Source organism: Monodelphis domestica, chromosome 5 (genome assembly GCF_027887165.1).
Source record: "Monodelphis domestica isolate mMonDom1 chromosome 5, mMonDom1.pri, whole genome shotgun sequence".
Taxonomy (NCBI): Eukaryota; Metazoa; Chordata; class Mammalia; order Didelphimorphia; family Didelphidae; genus Monodelphis; species Monodelphis domestica.
The window spans coordinates 190,966,671-190,984,333 of record NC_077231.1 but is presented as its reverse complement, the minus strand read 5'-3'; the positions used below and the strand labels follow the sequence as shown (position 1 = coordinate 190,984,333).

General features: G+C 34.2%; 1 protein-coding gene across 6 annotated transcripts in view; it reads left to right on the top strand.

The window, feature by feature from the left end:
- Nucleotides 1-17,541, top strand: part of FAM3C (FAM3 metabolism regulating signaling molecule C) — a 65,720-nt gene extending 48,179 nt beyond the window's left edge. For all 6 annotated transcript variants that reach the window (XM_007504206.3, XM_007504207.3, XM_056799632.1 and 3 more), the window contains exons 6-10: nucleotides 1,381-1,439; nucleotides 4,092-4,142; nucleotides 10,451-10,535; nucleotides 16,155-16,281; nucleotides 16,982-17,541. In XM_007504206.3, the coding sequence (XP_007504268.1) occupies nucleotides 1,381-1,439; nucleotides 4,092-4,142; nucleotides 10,451-10,535; nucleotides 16,155-16,281; nucleotides 16,982-17,071 (412 nt within the window). In that variant the 3' untranslated portion in view covers nucleotides 17,072-17,541. The remainder of the gene's footprint in view (nucleotides 1-1,380; nucleotides 1,440-4,091; nucleotides 4,143-10,450; nucleotides 10,536-16,154; nucleotides 16,282-16,981) is intronic.
- The last annotated feature ends 122 nt before the right edge of the window (nucleotides 17,542-17,663 follow it).

Sequence of the window (17,663 nt, the reverse complement as noted above, 5' to 3'; positions counted from 1 at the left end):
ATGAATTAATAGTGTTACAATTTAAAAAGGCTAATTCAGTCTTAGCCTGTATTCAGTGCTTGATGCCCAGGACTAGAGATGGTCCTACTGTACTCTCTTCAGTTCTTATTGCCACATTTTAGGAAGAATATTGAATAACCAGGATGACGTTGAGGCCATGTCATGAGGATTGTTTAGCCTGGAGAAGAGAAGGAGGAAGTGAAAAGGAAGATCAAGATAACTAGATAACTATCTTGAAATATTTCAAAGGGATACTCAGTGGAAAAAGAAGATAGACTTGTTCTTTTGGGGATCAAAAATTTTCTGTTAGATATGCTTTACTGAATGAATCCATAATTTTAGTACTATAAGTGCAGATTTAATTCCTTTATGCCTGCTTGTCCTATGGAATTTTTTGTCTTTTTTTTTTCTAAATTATATTCTTTTAAACTCTTACCTTCCATCTTAGAATCAATACTATGTATTGTGAGCAGTGCATTTTTTTTTCTGGCTATCCATGACTTCAAAGGTATCTTTTATACTGAACTTTGGCAAATCTGCATTAGCAAATAGTAGTTTATCTCATTTTTTTTTGGAGTATGATTGTAATTCTTCTGAAAGTTTTCCATAGTTTTCAGCCATATAGCATTTCCAGAATAATATTGGTGTTAGAAATAGAGTTTTGAAGATACAAGCAGCTTGATGTCACTAAAAGTACATTTCTGATTGCTAGATTCAGTAAGCATATTTTCTTTTTCATTTCTTGACCTAGGTAGGCATAAATTTTACTTTACTTCCAATATATCAAATTGTGGGAGATGAAAAGTAAATTAGTCACTTTTTTTTTAAACCCTTACCTTCCATCTTGGAATCAATACTGTGTATTGGCTCCAAGGCAGAAGAGTGGTAAGGGCTAGGCAATGGGGGTCAAGTGACTTGCCCAGGGTCACACAGCTAGGAAGTGTCTGAGGCCAGATTTGAACCTAGGACCTCCCATCTCTGGGTCTGGCTCTCAATCCACTGAGCTACCCAGCTGTCCCCGTTTGATTTTTTTTGAAGGCAGATGCAGAAGTGTTGTATATCATATTTGAAATACACATACACGCACTATGAGGGATTCCTTAGAAGATACTCATAATCTGGTAACTCATAAAGAAATAGCTTGATTGTTTTTAGGCTTTTAATAACCCCAGTCTTGTAATACATTTATATTTAAGAAGTCATATTGAAATGTTTTAAAATAATGCGACTTTTAATTTATTTTTCCTATGTTACATTTCCACTACTGAATATACTATACAGTCAATGCTTTTCATTCCATTTTTATTCCATTTTTTGATCTTATGTTTACTATTTGAAATACTTGCTTCTGAAATTTGTTCCATTTTTTTTCTTCTTTAGTTTAATGAGTGGTGTAAAGAATAATGTTGGAAGAGGAATCAATGTTGCATTGGTAAATGGTATGTGCAATTTTTTCTTATTTCTATATTCAGGGACAAGGGATGCAGACCACAGAAGTCAAAAATATCTCTAAATTTAGGGGCAAGGCTAGAAAGTGTTATTCTTTTAATTAAAACTAAGAAGAATGTGCATCTTAGGATTGGAATTGTTTCTCTTCTTGGAAATAATCTTCCATGCTTTGTATTTTAAGGCATCCCCTTCTCATTAAAATATTGCCTGAATATCATTAAGAAGCAGACAATACACTTCCTAGCTGTGTGACCCTGGGCAAGTCACTTGACCCCCATTGCCTAGCCCTTACCACTCTTCTGCCTTGGAGCCAATACACAGTATTGACTCCAAGACGGAAGGTAAGGGTTTAAAAAAAAAAAGAAGCAGATAATTGACCTCTGATCCTTAATGTATAGTCAATGAAAGCATGATGTAAATTTAGAAATCTAGAATGTCTGAGTATGTTCAAATGAAGAATGATAATAACAAAGGTAGTCGTGTACTTAGAATGAAAAGAGAGTGAGAATTTCAGCATTTTTCTAGTCTTAAGAAGAAAACTGTCTTGACTACCCACCTTCCCCACCTTGTAAATAGTTGAGCTGCGTGACAGGTACATCCCCTTAGTGGAAAAGAATATGCAGGTGTTTTCTGTATACCACATCATCTTCTGGTTTTAATATATTATCTCACATTGATTTCCCAAACTGACCAATCCATTAAAAAAGAAATATTTGATGAATTCACTATAAATGAATAAATTAGCATTCTGGTGTAAATCAATATCTTTTTAACATGGTTAGCAGTTATTAAATTATTGAAACCAGAACTCCCTGGTGATTTGATAAAAGTTTCTGAACCTGAAAAGTGAGAGCAATGGTAACCTCCACCAGAGTATAACCCTAGGTACATGAGTCTAGTAGTTGAGATAAATGCTTTACCAGCTTTATTTGTTTTATAGTGTTATAACTTTAGGAATATTGGAATGTTAGCAATTAAAGCTGCTATGACATCTTGGGTAAATAAATTGCTTATACCACTTTGTAAACCCTAAGATAAAATAGTTTCTACTCTGAAATTCTTGGATGAATTCTTTTTTTGGGGGGACTCTTTAGTAGCTTTCAAGGCAATAAAACATATCACAATAGAATAGAAGTAAAGTTATAAAAGGCTTCCCTTAATTTTATTTCATCTAAGATAATGTAGTAAAGGTCTAAGGAAGGAAAGAAACATTTATTAAATGCATTTTTTTGTGCCAGGCAGTTTTCTGTTATAATACAAATATAAGCAAAAATAAAGATTATCTTTCCCTCGAGGAGTTTACTCCAAATGTGGCAAATATACAAATGAGAATTGAATAAAGAAGAGGAAAATGGTATCTGGTACAGGGACATAGTTTTGAAATTCAGAGAGTCTGGAACAGAGTCAGAAAGAGAATGAACATCAGCTGGCCTATAAGCAATTTGACAAAATGGAGACTTCAGGATGAATTGACCAATGGGAGAAGAGGGCAAGCCTTGTGGAAGAATTTTATGGGGTAAATAGGCCCCTAATAAGGTAGACTATTCCAGGGCAAGAAGGCTCCAGGTACTGAGGAATGTTCTGGGATGGGCTGGTAGGAAAGAAAGCATGGTTCCAAAGTACAGAAAATCAGGAATGGGCTCGAGAGCAGAAAGGTCCCTAGTGTCTTATGACTAAGTGACTTAAGTCACTAGTGTCTAGTGACTTATTTCAACTATATAAGAACAAGAGCCATTCTTGTAGATATGAATAGACAATTCTCAAAAGAAGACAAGGAACAGTCACATGAAAAAAATGTTCTACTTTATTAATGATAAGATGATAGCGATTAAAACAACTACCTTCTACCTTTAAAACAATTACTTTCAACCATTTGGAACATCAAAGATACAGAAAAAAGGGGAAAATGAAAGTTGTTGAAACTAGTAGAGGCAGCAGCTACCCTACTGGATTATTGAGGTAGTTGTGAATTTCTTTAATTTGGGAAACACTTTGAAATTGTGTCCCAAAAGTCACTAAATCGCATACTCTTTGACTAGGCTATACAACTATTATTTTACCCAAAAGAGAGCAAAGAAAAAAAGAGAAAGGACAATGACTGTAATACCATAGAATTCAACTTTGAAAGACTTAACTCTAATCAGTACAATAATATATCCTTTTAAGAGCTTGATTCTCTAGAGATGCAAAGTGAGAAATATATCTTCAGATATGTCCAGTGAGTGGGTTCCATTAGGATAGCTTACTTTAAGGAAAGGGGGTTCTTTTTTGGTCTTTTTATTTTTTCTTTATTTTTTTTTGTTAGAAGAATATTGATTGTGAAGATTAAAAAGTTCATTTTTTGGAATTTGGCAGCATATACATATAGTAGTAAAGAACAAAAAAAACTGTTTCAGTGATTAGTACTATATTAGGGAATAGCAAAGCCCTTCAGACAGCAACCTAGTAAGAGAGAGGTAAACATTAGAAAGAGTGATGGATTCTCTTTCATTTGACTTTTTATGTTTTTATAGGTTTGAATTAGATTACTAGGACCCAGAGTTTTAATTTTTTTTTTGCTTTTAGCTTACTACTTTAAGTACTTTCATATTCATAAGTTATAACAGTTATTATATATTTTAATCTGAAATATTTATCTCTAGGAAAAACAGGAGAAGCATTACGCACTGAATACTTTGATATGTGGGGAGGAGGTAAGTGGTAATATGCTCTCTTAAAGGACTTACTCCTGTATCTAGTATTTACTCCTTGATAATTTCCTAGAATGAATGAATGAACAATTTATTATCCATTGCTTTGTATAAAGCATCATATTAGGTATTTGAGATATAGGTAGAAATATGACTGTCCTTGTTCTTTAGGAGCTCATTTTTTAATAGAATGTACACATGTAATGACTATTTCAGCTTTAAGTCAGATGGAAAGGCCCAGTGGTTTTTAAGGGGCATTAACTAGGCAGATAGATGTTCATGGAACTTCTTTTGTGGCATTTCTATTAAAACTGTCTATTTCTTATGTTGAACCATTTAACTGTGTCAGGGTCTTTAGTGAAAACATTTTGGGATAGGAGGCTTAAGAGCTGTGGCTATTGAGAAATCAAAAGCTATATAGCAGAGGCAGTTGTCAGACCACATCTCCACAAGAATTGCTTTTTTAGATGATGGCTATGAGGGTTAAGCTGGAAGAAGGGCTAGTTGTCTAGGGTACTGCTGATGCTGGGAATCTTAGGTTCACCTTTCCACTGATGGCAGTTGATGGTGGCAGCAGGGATGGTCTTACTTTTCTCCTTAGAGCTCCTTCCATGGATAATGGGGGCCAGGCTTGGAAGCAAGGCTGTGGGTAGGGGTTTTGGTAGTCTTGTATTCCTGGGATGCTTAGGCGAAGGGTCCTGGGCTGCCTCTATCAGGGTGAGAGTTGTTGGTGTTCATGTTTACATTAAGTTGGTAACCATGATTCCACCCTCCTGGCATGTGCTATTTCTTATCTAGCCCTCAAAATGCCTTATTTCTTCAGCTAAGTCAGTTCAATCTGCTCTTTTAATGGTAGTGACAGGGATGGTGGCTTCTTCAAAGGGCTTCTTTCTAGATGATGGATAGAAACAGAACTAGGGATGTAAAAGAAAACACCCCTATTAATGGAGAACAGGACTTCATTATTTGCATTTCTAGTTTTATCCCTTTTTCTTTCCTTTGTTTCTCCTCCCAGATGGTATTCCATGACTAAGTCATATGCTACCACTTACATATGGCTTATAATTTATTTTAGTGGCCAATCAAGATGTAAATATTTTGAGTCCATTATTTGTTAGAAATTCTACTTGGAGTTTAGAACTGTTAAGAATGACTCACTATCTGGACTTTAAGATTGAAAGTTCTTGGACTGACCCTATTTTCTTTTCTTTTTTTTAGAATATTTTTATTAATATTTTTATTTATTTTTTGAATTAATTTATTTAGTCAATTTAGAACATTATTCCTTGGTTACAATAATCACATTATTTCCCTCCTTCCTCTCAACCCATCCTTCCTGCAGTCGACATGCAATTTCATTGGGACTGACCCTATTTTCTTCAGCATGTGAGAGACTAAGGATAGTAGAACAAGGTAGTTCACTCTCCAAATCAGAACTTTCATGTTTTTGAATGGAAGGAAGAAACATTTGGGTAAAAAAAAAATCGTTTCCAACTCTAAATGTCCAATTCAGTCTTTGAAAATGATTAATTTTGTGCTTTCTAGATGCATATGTAGATTGTCTCAAGAATGAGTAACTAGCAAAAGATGTAGCAAGTTTGAGTTATATAAGATAAAACTTCTACCTAGAAAAAATAGCAGACCTATAAAGCAGAGTAAACAATATCATGGAACACCGAATTTGAGTAGGAAGAGATCTTAGAGATTCATCTAGATTACCACATATCTGACCAGAAATCTGTTCTACATCATCTCAAAGGAGTTAGGCAGTCAGTTAAGTCACCTAATATTTATAAGCATTTATTATATGTCTGGCACTGTCCTAAGCACTCTTCTGGAAAACCTTCACTGAGGAAAAATATACCACTTCCTAAGACATCATATTTCCACTGCTGAATAACTCGAATTGTTTGGAAATTACTCTTTACATTGAGCCAAAATTACTTCTCTGAAATTTCTACTCATTGCCTTTAGTTGGGCCCTTTGAAGTCAAGCAAAGCAAGATGTTAATCTTTCTTTTCGCATGCCAACCTTGTAAGTACTTGTTCAACTTTCCTTGCTTCTCAGTCCCCTAAAAAGCTATTTCCTCTAAATAGGGGGATATCCCTTGATTGGGGAATGGCTGACCAAATCCTGGTATCTGTTGGTGATGGAATACTATTGCACTGAAAAGAATAATGAACTGGAGGAATTCCATGTGAACTGGAAAGACCTCCAGGAATTGATGCAGAGTGAAAGGAGCAGAACCAGGAGAACATTGTACACAGAGACTGATACATTATGGCACAGTCAAATGTAATGGAACTAGCACCAATGCAGTGACCTAGGACAATTCTGAGGGACTTATGAGAAAGAACGCTATCCATATCCAGAGAAAGAACTGTGGGAGTAGAAATGTGGAAGAAAAGCATATGATTGATCACATGGTTAGATATGATTGGGGTTTTGGCATTAAATGATCACCCTATTGCAGATTTTAATAATATGGAAATAGGTTTTGAACAATGATACATATAACCCAATGGAATTGCTCATCAGCTCAGGGAGTGGGGAGGGAAGAAGGGAAAGAAAGAACATGAGTCATGTAACCATAGAAAAATATTCTAAATAAATAAATTTAATTTTAGAAAAAGAAAAAAACTCTTAAAAACTATTTTTTTCTACCAATTTCTCCTCATACACAAACTAAGAAAAGGTATTCTGCAGGATATGCAGGGCATAGGGAATCAGAGCATTCAGTGAAGAAACTGAAACTCAATTCAGCAAGCATTTATTAAGATATGCAAGACATTGTGCTAGGAAAACAATAAAAAATATTTGGTACCTTCAAGGAACTTTTATTCTTCTGAAAGAACCAAACAGATTAAGTACAGAATAATTTAAGAAGGGCAAGAGAACTAACCAACTAGGAGGATAAGAAAAAGTATTACAAAGGAAATGATACCTGAGCTGAGCCTTGGAGGAAGTTAAAGATTCTATGAGGGCACATTAAGGAAAGAGAGTGGTTCGAATAGAGTACAGAGATGGCATGCCAAGTACAATAAGCAGTAAATAAGTCAATTTGACCAGTTCTAGAGAACACAAAAGGGATCAGTGTCAAATCTGGGGAAAAAAAAAAGTTGGAGCTATTTCTGGATTTTAGATGGTAAACTGAGCAGTTGTATTTTATTTTAAAGGCAGTAAAGAGCCAGTGAAAATTCTTAAGTAGGAAAGTGGCAAGATCAGACTTGTTTTTTAGGAAGAATATGCTGGCAGTTCTTTGGTGGATGGATTGAAGAAGGGATTAGAAAAAGAGAACCTGAATATGGATAATGGATGGTTAAGTGAAGAAGAAAATATGGAAGCAAAGAATGTTGTCCTTGAATCAATAAGACTCAATAGCTGATTAGAAGAGAGGGGATAAAGAAATATGAGTAGAAGATCTTTCTAATATTTATATATGTACAGGGGTGTGGGTGTGTATATACATATATAGATATGGGTATATATGAGAGGCAATGTGGCATGGTGACTAGAGATTCAATCTTGGAAGTTAGGTGAGACACCTGATTCATGTCTTACCTGAAATTGACTTTGTAACTCTTGGATGAGTCATTTAATTTCTCAATGCTGCAGACCACTCTCTAAAAAGTGCTAAATTGGCAAAGGAGCTACAAATCTGTAATATGTACCAGTTTCCTCACCAGTAATTCCCTTTGCTATTGAACTTGTAACTATTCTGGCTCTTTCTTCCAATTCCTATATATAGATAGATATTGATATATGCAGAATATATTCATGCTTATCCTCATTTTGTGTTTGCAACAACCTTGTGAAAGAGGTATAGGGCTACTAGAATTTTTTTTTTTAGATTTAGTGATGCTGTTTTTTGCTTTTTCTGTTAACCCATATCTGTGATGTAATTATTTTAGAGAGCTCTTAGTGAGAGAATACTCTGTACTGACATAAGAATAACTTTTCTGTAGCTTAATGGTTTTAGAGAGCTGTCTTGGGCACTGAGGTGTGTGTAGTGAGTAGTTTGCTGAATCACCCAACCAGGATGTAGCAGAGTTGGGGCAAGAATAGGCTACTTGAATTTTGGTTAATAACCTTCATATCTTACAGCTTTTGATCATAGTTTTACTTTATCCTAAACTCAGTAAGATGCCATGAATTACTTATTTGGCTAATGTGAAGGGTGAAATCTGAAATAACTGAAAAAACAAAGGTTCAGACTTTCTGAGCATATCAGTTTATTAAGCAATGCTTGCCAGTTGCAAAACAATTTGGGGCCAGGTCTCAGCTTGGCACTGGATCCTGAATGCAGAGGGAGATAGATTGTTATGCATTAAAAGAAAACAATGACAAAATATAAACACTAAGATAAAAGATTAAGTAATCTGATTTCAGATTGGAGTGAAGATTAGGGATTTTCTGAATTAGGAGAATGAGTGAGTTTCAGAATTGGGAGTAGAGAAAGTGAGCAGGTATACTTTTCCGGATATGAAACAGGATGCCACTCAATTCCCACAATTAGCAAACAGGTAGAATTTACAGGAAGTGAAACTTAAATCTCAAAACAGTCAGTTTATAAGATGGAATCAACTTGCTTCACACAACTCTTAAAGTTCTCTAATAACATTAGGAAGACTTTGAATAGGTACACAAACTTTATTTAGAGACTGGCATCAGCTTTTTAATTTAAAGACATACATGATTGGGGACTCCAGAGCTTATATGTTAATATTTATGTATTTTTGGAGTTAGTAACTCAGTGGATAGAGGACTAGACCTGGATTCAGGAAGATTTCCCTTCCTGAGTTCAAATCTGGCCTCAGACACTTCCTAGCTGCATGACCCTGAGCAAATTACTTAACCCTGTTTACCTCAGGTCTTCATCTGTAAAATGAGCTGGAGAAGGAAATGGTAAACCACTCTGCTTTCTTTGCCAAGAAAACTCCAAAAGGGGTTGTGAAGAGTCAGATGTGACTGAAAAATGACTAAACAACATCAAAAACCATAACAGGGATCCTGATATTTTCTTATTGGACCCATAAGTCATCAGCCGAAGCAGCTTTCAGTGAAGAACTTCTATCAATTCAAGTTTTCACTTTGGCTAGGCAAGAAGATAAGTGATTTGCTCAAGATTACAAAGTTGGTTTGTGGCAAAAGCAAGGCTTAAATTCATTTCTTCATAACTCTATAACTAGCTCTCTTTCTCTTTTACTTCACATTGTTTCTCCAGAGAAGTGACTTGATTATAATTGTGCTTTATTTAGGAAGATCATATTGGCTTGTTTTGTCATATCAGAAGTGGATTAAATTATTGCTTTTGAAAACATTTTTCTACTTAGGTGTAGTTGTAGTATATTGAAATCTTTTGATTTAAGTGTAAATAATTGGTGACCATTTTTTTTTTGTGGTCTGAATAAGAAATACTGTGATTATAAAATTGACTTCATTAGAATTGACCTGATGAACACTAATTGTTCTAACATGAGAATCTCTTCAAGTAGAAGCACAAAGGTTTCTGGTAGTATGCACATGCTTGAATGGTATGTTAAAATTTCTCCAGAGAACACTTGCCATCATAAAATTTATGACATATCACTGTTTAGTCATTCTTCTTTTCCTGCTTTCCTTGAAATATGCCAGTTTTCAATAGCTACCTTTGGTAATCCACTCTGGGTTTAGAATGCCTCTTTTTCATTATTTCCTCAGTTTTGAAGACCCATGGAAATATTGCATATTTAGATATAATTGTATCTGAAAGATTTAGGAAGCCTCTATTTTTCTGACCTTCCTTTTAGGCTCTGAAACCAGTATCTGCCTTCTAGAATCTTTTTTGGCCTCCAATGGATTCTTCCTCTCTCAACTGGAATAAGATAGGACCTGAAGCATGTACCTTAGGTCTTCTGTGGCCTAATAAATACTACCTTTAATTAAGAAACATTTAAACAACTACTTTTATGTCCTAACCACACAGAATACAAAGATGGAAAAGAAAGCCCCTGCCCTCAAGGAGCTTACTTTCATGTTTGTCTTGGTAATCCTAAAACCATTTTGAAACTTAGATGAAAAATCATCTCTAATTTGCTTTCCTAACAAAGATAGCTACCACTCCAACATTGTATGAACTAGGTATATTTGGGCCACTTTGGGAGAATTATGTACCCAATAATTATTTAAGTTTTTTCTAGGACTATACTAGCTATTATTTTAGTGATTTCTAAACTGTGATTGTACATTAATAGGAGGTGCCAAGAAATTCTTTGTTTTTTCAGGGTTAATTGCTCAGTCATTAAAAATGTAATTGTTTTTGTACTCTTTAGATGTGGCACCATTTATTGAATTCCTTAAGTCTATTCCAGATGGAACCATAGTTTTAATGGGAACCTATGATGATGGAGCAACCAAGTATGTATGGATTTTTAAAAATACTACTTGAGACCTTATAAATAATATGAATATCAAAATGAATATCAAAACTAGTAAATACTACAGAGTATTTTTTTGTTGTTGTTAATACAAGAGTGTTAAATATTGGGTGGGAGGGATTGTCAGAAGAAAAATTCTACATGTTTAAATTTGTCAAAAATGTTTCTATTACATATATTTTGTCAAAATTCACAGGTTTCTCTTCTTCTCCCTTCCCCACCCTAGTTATTGATCAATTATTGATGTATGAAATGTTTACTGTTTTAGCAGGTTTTTAATAACTTTAATTGTTGTCATTGTACACCTGATAGGCATATGGGTTGCTGGGGTTTTTCTACCCTGCAACAGAACAAAGATCTGGAAAGATCTCCACACATTAATACCTCATTAAACTATTTTGATCTTTAAGCACAAAACTCTTCATCCCATGAATGCATTAGCAAAAGGTAACTTATGTCACAGAAGTATGTCAGTCATTTAATCAGTAACATTATGAGGCACCTACTATGTGCTAGGCTTTCTGTTCAGTGCCAGATCAAACTTGAATTTTTATGCTGGCATCGGGGAGCTGCTCCATTCCCCCTCTTCCCAGAGCCCGAGGACATTTTTGCAGGCCCTTATCCCTCTGTCCAACTGCCCAAGAATGGCTCCTTGACCAGCTCAGGCCCACAGTCTGTCTTCACTCTGCCAGACTCACAGAGACAAAAATGATCTTCTCGTTTCTTCTCAGTTAATAATAGTTCTCTAACACAGCCAGACAGTCACCAAACTCTGATCCTGGTTTTCCCAAATTGACACAGGGAACACAAAAGGAGCTCAAGAGGTTAGCAACACCCTTTGTCCAAGCTTCAGAGAAAGAAAGGAAAAGCAGTTGGTTAAAAAAAAACTCACTTCAACTTTCCACAGAATTCCAAGCACCCCCACTGCTTTCCAAGCCAAGCCTGAGGCAGCTTTTCATAATTTTCTCATGTTCTTACTTATAAACCTTGCTTACTTACTGAACAAAACTTATTCTTATCTTAACAATTTGAATATCGGTTTTTCCATCCATTTTTAGCCTTTTTATTAGAAATGCTTGAACATTCTCAATTAAATGTCCATTTTCCCCCTGAAGGATTGATCATATTTAGTTTTGCTGAATAGCTTATTCTTGGATGTAATCTTTGTTTATTTATCTTCCAAAATATTATATTTCAAGCTCTTTATTCTAATGTGGAAGCTGCTGATTCTTGGGTGATCATTTTATTTAACTTGAGAGCTTCAAAATTTAATTTGACTATAATATTCCTGGGAGTTTTTATTTTGGGTTTGATTTTTAGGAGGCGATTGGTGGATTTTTCAATTTTTGTTTTATATTCTGCATTTCATCAAGGAACTTTTCCTTTTTAATTTATTGAAATATGCTCTTTAAACTATTTAATTATGGCTTTCAGGTAATCCAAAATGATCCCTCCTCAATCTGTTTTCCAGATTTGTTGTTTTTCTGATGAGATGTTTCACATAGTCTTCTTTTTGTTCCTTTGACTCTTTCTTGATGTCTCATGGAGTCTTTAACTTCCATTTACCTAATTCTAATCAACTTTTAAACTTCTTTTTCCATTTGGCCAATTTTACTTTTTAAGATGTTTTCTTCAGTGAATTTTTGTACCTCTTTTACCATTAGAAGCCAATTCTGTTTTTTAAGATGTTATTTCTCTTCAGCATTTTTGTGCCTCTTTTAACAAGCTATCCTTTTTTTCATAATTTTCTTGCATCACTCATTTCTTTTCCCAGTTTTTCTTCTACCACTCTTATTTCTTTCATGTTTTTCTTTGAAGACTTGTTTGAATGTGTTTTCACATTATTGTTGTCTTTTTATGATTTTTTGGTTTGTTTTTCCTTATTTTTCAGCCTATTTCTTTGATATTTATTTAAAGTTGGATTCTGCTCACCTCGGTGTAGAGAAATAATACTATGCCAGGGATCAGGATTTTTTGTGCTGGTGCTTTCACAGCTATTGGTAGAGGAGGGGGGCAGGTAAACATTTTTGGTTCTTCAAAGTTGGTAAGATCCAAGGGCAGATGTGGTCACTGCTTTTGTGTGGTCTGCACTCTGCTCCTTACCTAGGAATGTCCCCTGCTCCCTTGCAAGTGCAAACTCTCCACCCTAGAAATGCAAATGGGCAATGAAGTTGCCAAACAATGCTCAGTCCTACCCATTGATAGCACAGGAATTTTCTTTAATATCTTTTGACCAGCTCTCTGACCCCTTACTATGTCTGGTTTAAGAGTTCTCAAAGCTGCTGCTGCTGCTGCCACCACACCTGACTCTAAGGATTCCAACTATTGCCACCCAGTGCACTTTAGATCAGTCACCCCTGCAGTATCCCATGCCTCTCCTTACAGCCTCCTAAGTTGTCCTGGACTGGAAAAATGTCTCACCCCCAACTTTTATTGGTTCTCTTGTTCTAGAATTCAACTTCACTTGTTATTCTAAAGTTGTTTGATGTTTGGAGAGCTCAGTTCAGTGCTCTCCTGCTCAGCCATTCTGGTTCTGGCCAGGACCCCTCATTTCTATTTGAGTTTGACACCACTGCTTTTGTTGATGCACATTGTTAGTTTTTTTTTTTGTAGCCTCATGTAGTGACCTTATATCAATACATTTATGGTCAACTAAAATCTCTAGATTGTAAAATATTTATTATTAACAATTTTATGTATTTTGAGTACTTAAATATTTTGGATTTTTTAATAGTTACTAAAGCCAAGTTTTTTATCCTTATACAATTTTATTTTAAACCTAAATGCAGAATTTTTCCTTTATCCCTGCTTAATTTAATTTTGATCTAGCCCAGTTTTCTAGTCTTTCAAGACCATTTCATTTCATTCATAATCAATCATACCATTCAAGTTTGTGGCCTCTGCAAACAATGACCTGCCTCTCTTCATGTTCCCATTTTTTTCTTTAGTAAAAATGTCAAAAAAGATAGAACCATTAATCAATATAGCTGATCAAGAAGCTGTAGCATCATCTACCAGTACTCTCATCTCAGTAACACTGTGCCATTATAACATAAATATATCAACACAAGGATCAAATTCATTATGGATTTCAATGTTAATCACCTATATTAGAGTATGTTTAACTTATGTTTTATTTACTACGTGTCTACTATTTTAAAAATGTAAAAGACTACATTAATTAGGACTATGTCTGAACATATGACCGTTAGTAAGTAAAAGGTACATTTTGATTATAGACTTGTTAATTTTAATTTCTCCCCTGCTCTTCATGTTAGTGGTGATTGAAGAGAACTAAGTTGAAAAGCCTGTTTACTTTGGTGAGAGTAAGTAATGTAAGGATATGTTAAAGATTTTGTCAAATAATGTTTATACTTTAACAAAATCTTACTGATCAGGCAATAACTATTTTTGTCGGGGACATAGAAAGTCATGAATATAGATTACTAAATTACGATGGTTAGTCTATTTTTGTCCGTGGAGGAAGTGCTTTTTATGGAAAGTTTACTTACATAAATCTTAGATTTTTGGAATATTGAATTATTTCAACTTAATAGCATAGTCATGAAATAAGGTTGTTTGGGTACCTTTTTTATAGAGTATAGGTAAAATTAAATTATCTTCTAATGGTCTATATCTTTTCTCAGTTGTTTATGTTCTGTTGAACATCACATCTTAGAATATTGGCAGGGAATAACATTTTACTTAACAGATTTTTAGATTCTCTTTAAGTTTAAAAAAAATCTGTGGTTTAAATTTTTTTCTTTTTTAAAAAATAAATTGGCAATTCATCATGACCTGCCTTCACTTTGTCTTTCACATTCTCTGCAACATTTGGCTTTTGGCTGTGTATTTCATTTTACTTTGTGGCATTAAAATGTGTTACTATTTTATAGCTTGAGAACTACAAGCTCAATCTTTTGCAGGCTTTTTATTTTCTCCTTATGTACTGTTGTGGCTCAGGACATTGGAATTGGAGAGGTTTGAGTTAAATCCCCACATTCCCACAACTTCATCTGGGTATATTTTTGAACAAAGGAGCTATAGAGTAGACCTGGGATACTTAGAGCTAACTTTGCCCCCATTTGGATTGATTTGGGGCCCAGCTGTGGATCCTTTGGACAGAGAGAGTATAAAACATTTGTCTTAGGACTTTGGCTTATATCCCAGTGAACTTCCTTACTCTGACTGCTTTTAATTTCCATGTCACTGGCTTTTTACTTGCTTTTATATTTTTGAACTGTTTTTTCTTTTTTTTCTTAAGGAAATTTTTTAAAAATTAGATCTATTTTTGTAAATCTTCCTCTCTTTGGACATAGTTAACTGAGAACATAGGTTAATAGCTTCTACTTAAATAGGCTTATATAAAATATGACTATTAAAATGGCTGAGCACAAATTCAAACTAGTTTTAGCATAAACATGTAAAAAATTGATACAGAATTAAAAAAAAAGTGAAATATAAATATCTGTTAAGAATGACAAACTTGGGGGCAGCTGGGTAGCTCAGTGGATTGAAAGCCAGGCCTAGAGACGGGAGGTCCTAGGTTCAAATCTGACCTCAGACACTTCCCAGCTGTGTGATCCGGGGCAAGTTACATTGCCTAGCCCTTACCACTCTTCTGCCTTGGAGCCAATACATAGTATTGATTCTAAGGTGAAAGTTAAGAGTTTAAAAAAAAATCCCATGATGTTTTGTTTTTTTTTCTTTCCAGTAAAGTGTATCCTACCTTTTAGTTGATCCATTTTCTCCTGCTCAGAAGCCCCTGGATATTTAATAGTTGTGCCAAATAGTTTCTAGCAATTTCTTAGGGAAAGCAGGGGTATCTTATGAGATTTCTGTAAAAGAGGACAAAAGTTTGATAATTCTCAATCTATTTTTCATCTACTTTGCCACCTGGTTTAACTTCTATATGAATGTGTTTTTCAGCAGAGCATGATTTCTTCATGCAAGTATTAGTTTTTTAAGGGTTCTTATGTGAGTATCTGTTGACTTAGATATTTTTAATTTATATGGTATATGTAATTAGACAGTTTTGAGTTGAAGCTAGTTTTAATTCTTATTGACAAAAAATAAACGTTTTTAAAGATATTTGATGTTAGCTTATTTTTCTGCTTTTTATGACTTCTATCATCAGTGCTTTTTAATGTATGGACTTTACAGAAGAATCTGGCTCAGCCTGCTACTGACTGTGGGACCATAGGTGAATTACTTCACTTCTCTGAGCCTTATTTCTCCATCTAAAAAATGAAAAAATGATTTTTCTACTATTAGTTCACAGGTCTTTGTTGAGACCAAATGAGATAATAAATGTGAAAGTGCTTTATCTACTACAAAATATTTATAGATATGAATTATACCTATATATGAATAATATAATTATATACTCATATATGTGAATACATACTACCATTATGACTGTAAAAATCCTGACAATATTTTACATTTAACAAAACTGAACTTTCGTTTTCTTTTTGTTTGTTTTCTTCTTTGTTCCGCTATTTGTCTAAAATCTTCCTGCATAGCAAAGTGTTCCTGTATTTAATGCAAAGTGTGTATGAGGTATTTTCATATTATGTTCATTTATTCCCTCTCAAAGACTCACTAATGAGGCAAGATTGTTGATCGCTGCATTGGGAAGTACAGCTATTGTTAACCTTGATTTTAGAGACAACTGGGTCTTCTGTGGTGGAAAAGGTATTAAGACAAAAAGTCCCTTTGAACAGGTGAGTCTTTTGACTTTATTATACTATATTTTACTAAATAAATTCAAAATGCCTGACATTCCACAGAAATGTAATGAATCTTGTCTTAGTTACCCTCTGTCTCATTTAATTGAATAGAATCAAATATGGCCATTTACCCTGTTGGAGAACTATTCTCAGTAATTCATTGTTTGAAAGTACTCTAGCTTTTAAAAATCTATCAAAACTTTAAAACCCCAAACTTTTACATGTACTTTCAGTTCACTAAAACCATAGGTATAAATAAATAATGGTAAGTAAGTTACATTCTTCATCTTGATCTTTGGGATAGTGAACCATTAACTTTACAAACAGTGGAACATTTAATCTGCGAAATAGTTCTAATTTTGCATGTTTTATATTACAGCCAAATTTACTTTAATTTGAGAACTTAGTATCGGACCTACTTGAATTCTTTTGAATTATAGTAAAAATATGTAATATATTTACTAAGAGTAAATATGTATATAGTATGTGCAAAGTATACTTTTGCATGCTATTCAGTAGTGGAGCCCTTGTTTTGAACATTTATCTAAATGGAATTAGTAAATATAATTCTCTTAGTCGTGTCCACTTTCACTATAATAAACATATTAGTATCCATGCTAAAGACAAATCAAGCTTGTAAGTCAACTTGATATGGTTTTATTACATTGATGGAGTATGGTTGTCTTTTTTGCAGCACATCAAGAACAATAAGGATACAAACAAATATGAAGGATGGCCAGAAGTTGTAGAAATGGAAGGATGTATCCCCCAAAAGCAAGACTGAATATGAAGAATGTTAGAGAAAATTATCTTTATGCTATTGATAGGAGTGCTGTGAAGGAGATAGTACTATGTACATGCTTTGAGAGAGTATACATTTCATCTTTTCAGTTATGCATGAGTAACATCTCTTCCAAAATCAGGATTATTTATTGCTAACCTTGAAGAGTAAACTTTGTAAATAGATCCACTATGCTAAACCTTTTCTAAGCTGTTGTCTCTCTAAAAGCACAGTATTTAGATTGCATTATGATAAACATCTCTAAGGTGTAGAAATGTCTTTTTTAACCATCCATAGTGAACAGATTATGAAAAATGTTGTTCTGTTGTTTTATAGATAAAATTGCTATAAGAATGTGGCCGTTGTGAAAAAAAAGTTTTGTTTCTTTTGGGGGGGAACAAAATGTTTTTTAATATGCTGCCCTTTTGATGGCAGTTTTCAGTCTTTAATAAAGAAGTATTTGACTAGTTGTATATATTCTGGAATTTTGCTTTGTAGTCTTATACCCCTCCTACTCTACCTCACTTCCCTCCCTACCTTATTTGCTTACCTCCCACGGAGACTTCTGGCCAATAAAAAGAATTTTTAAAATGTA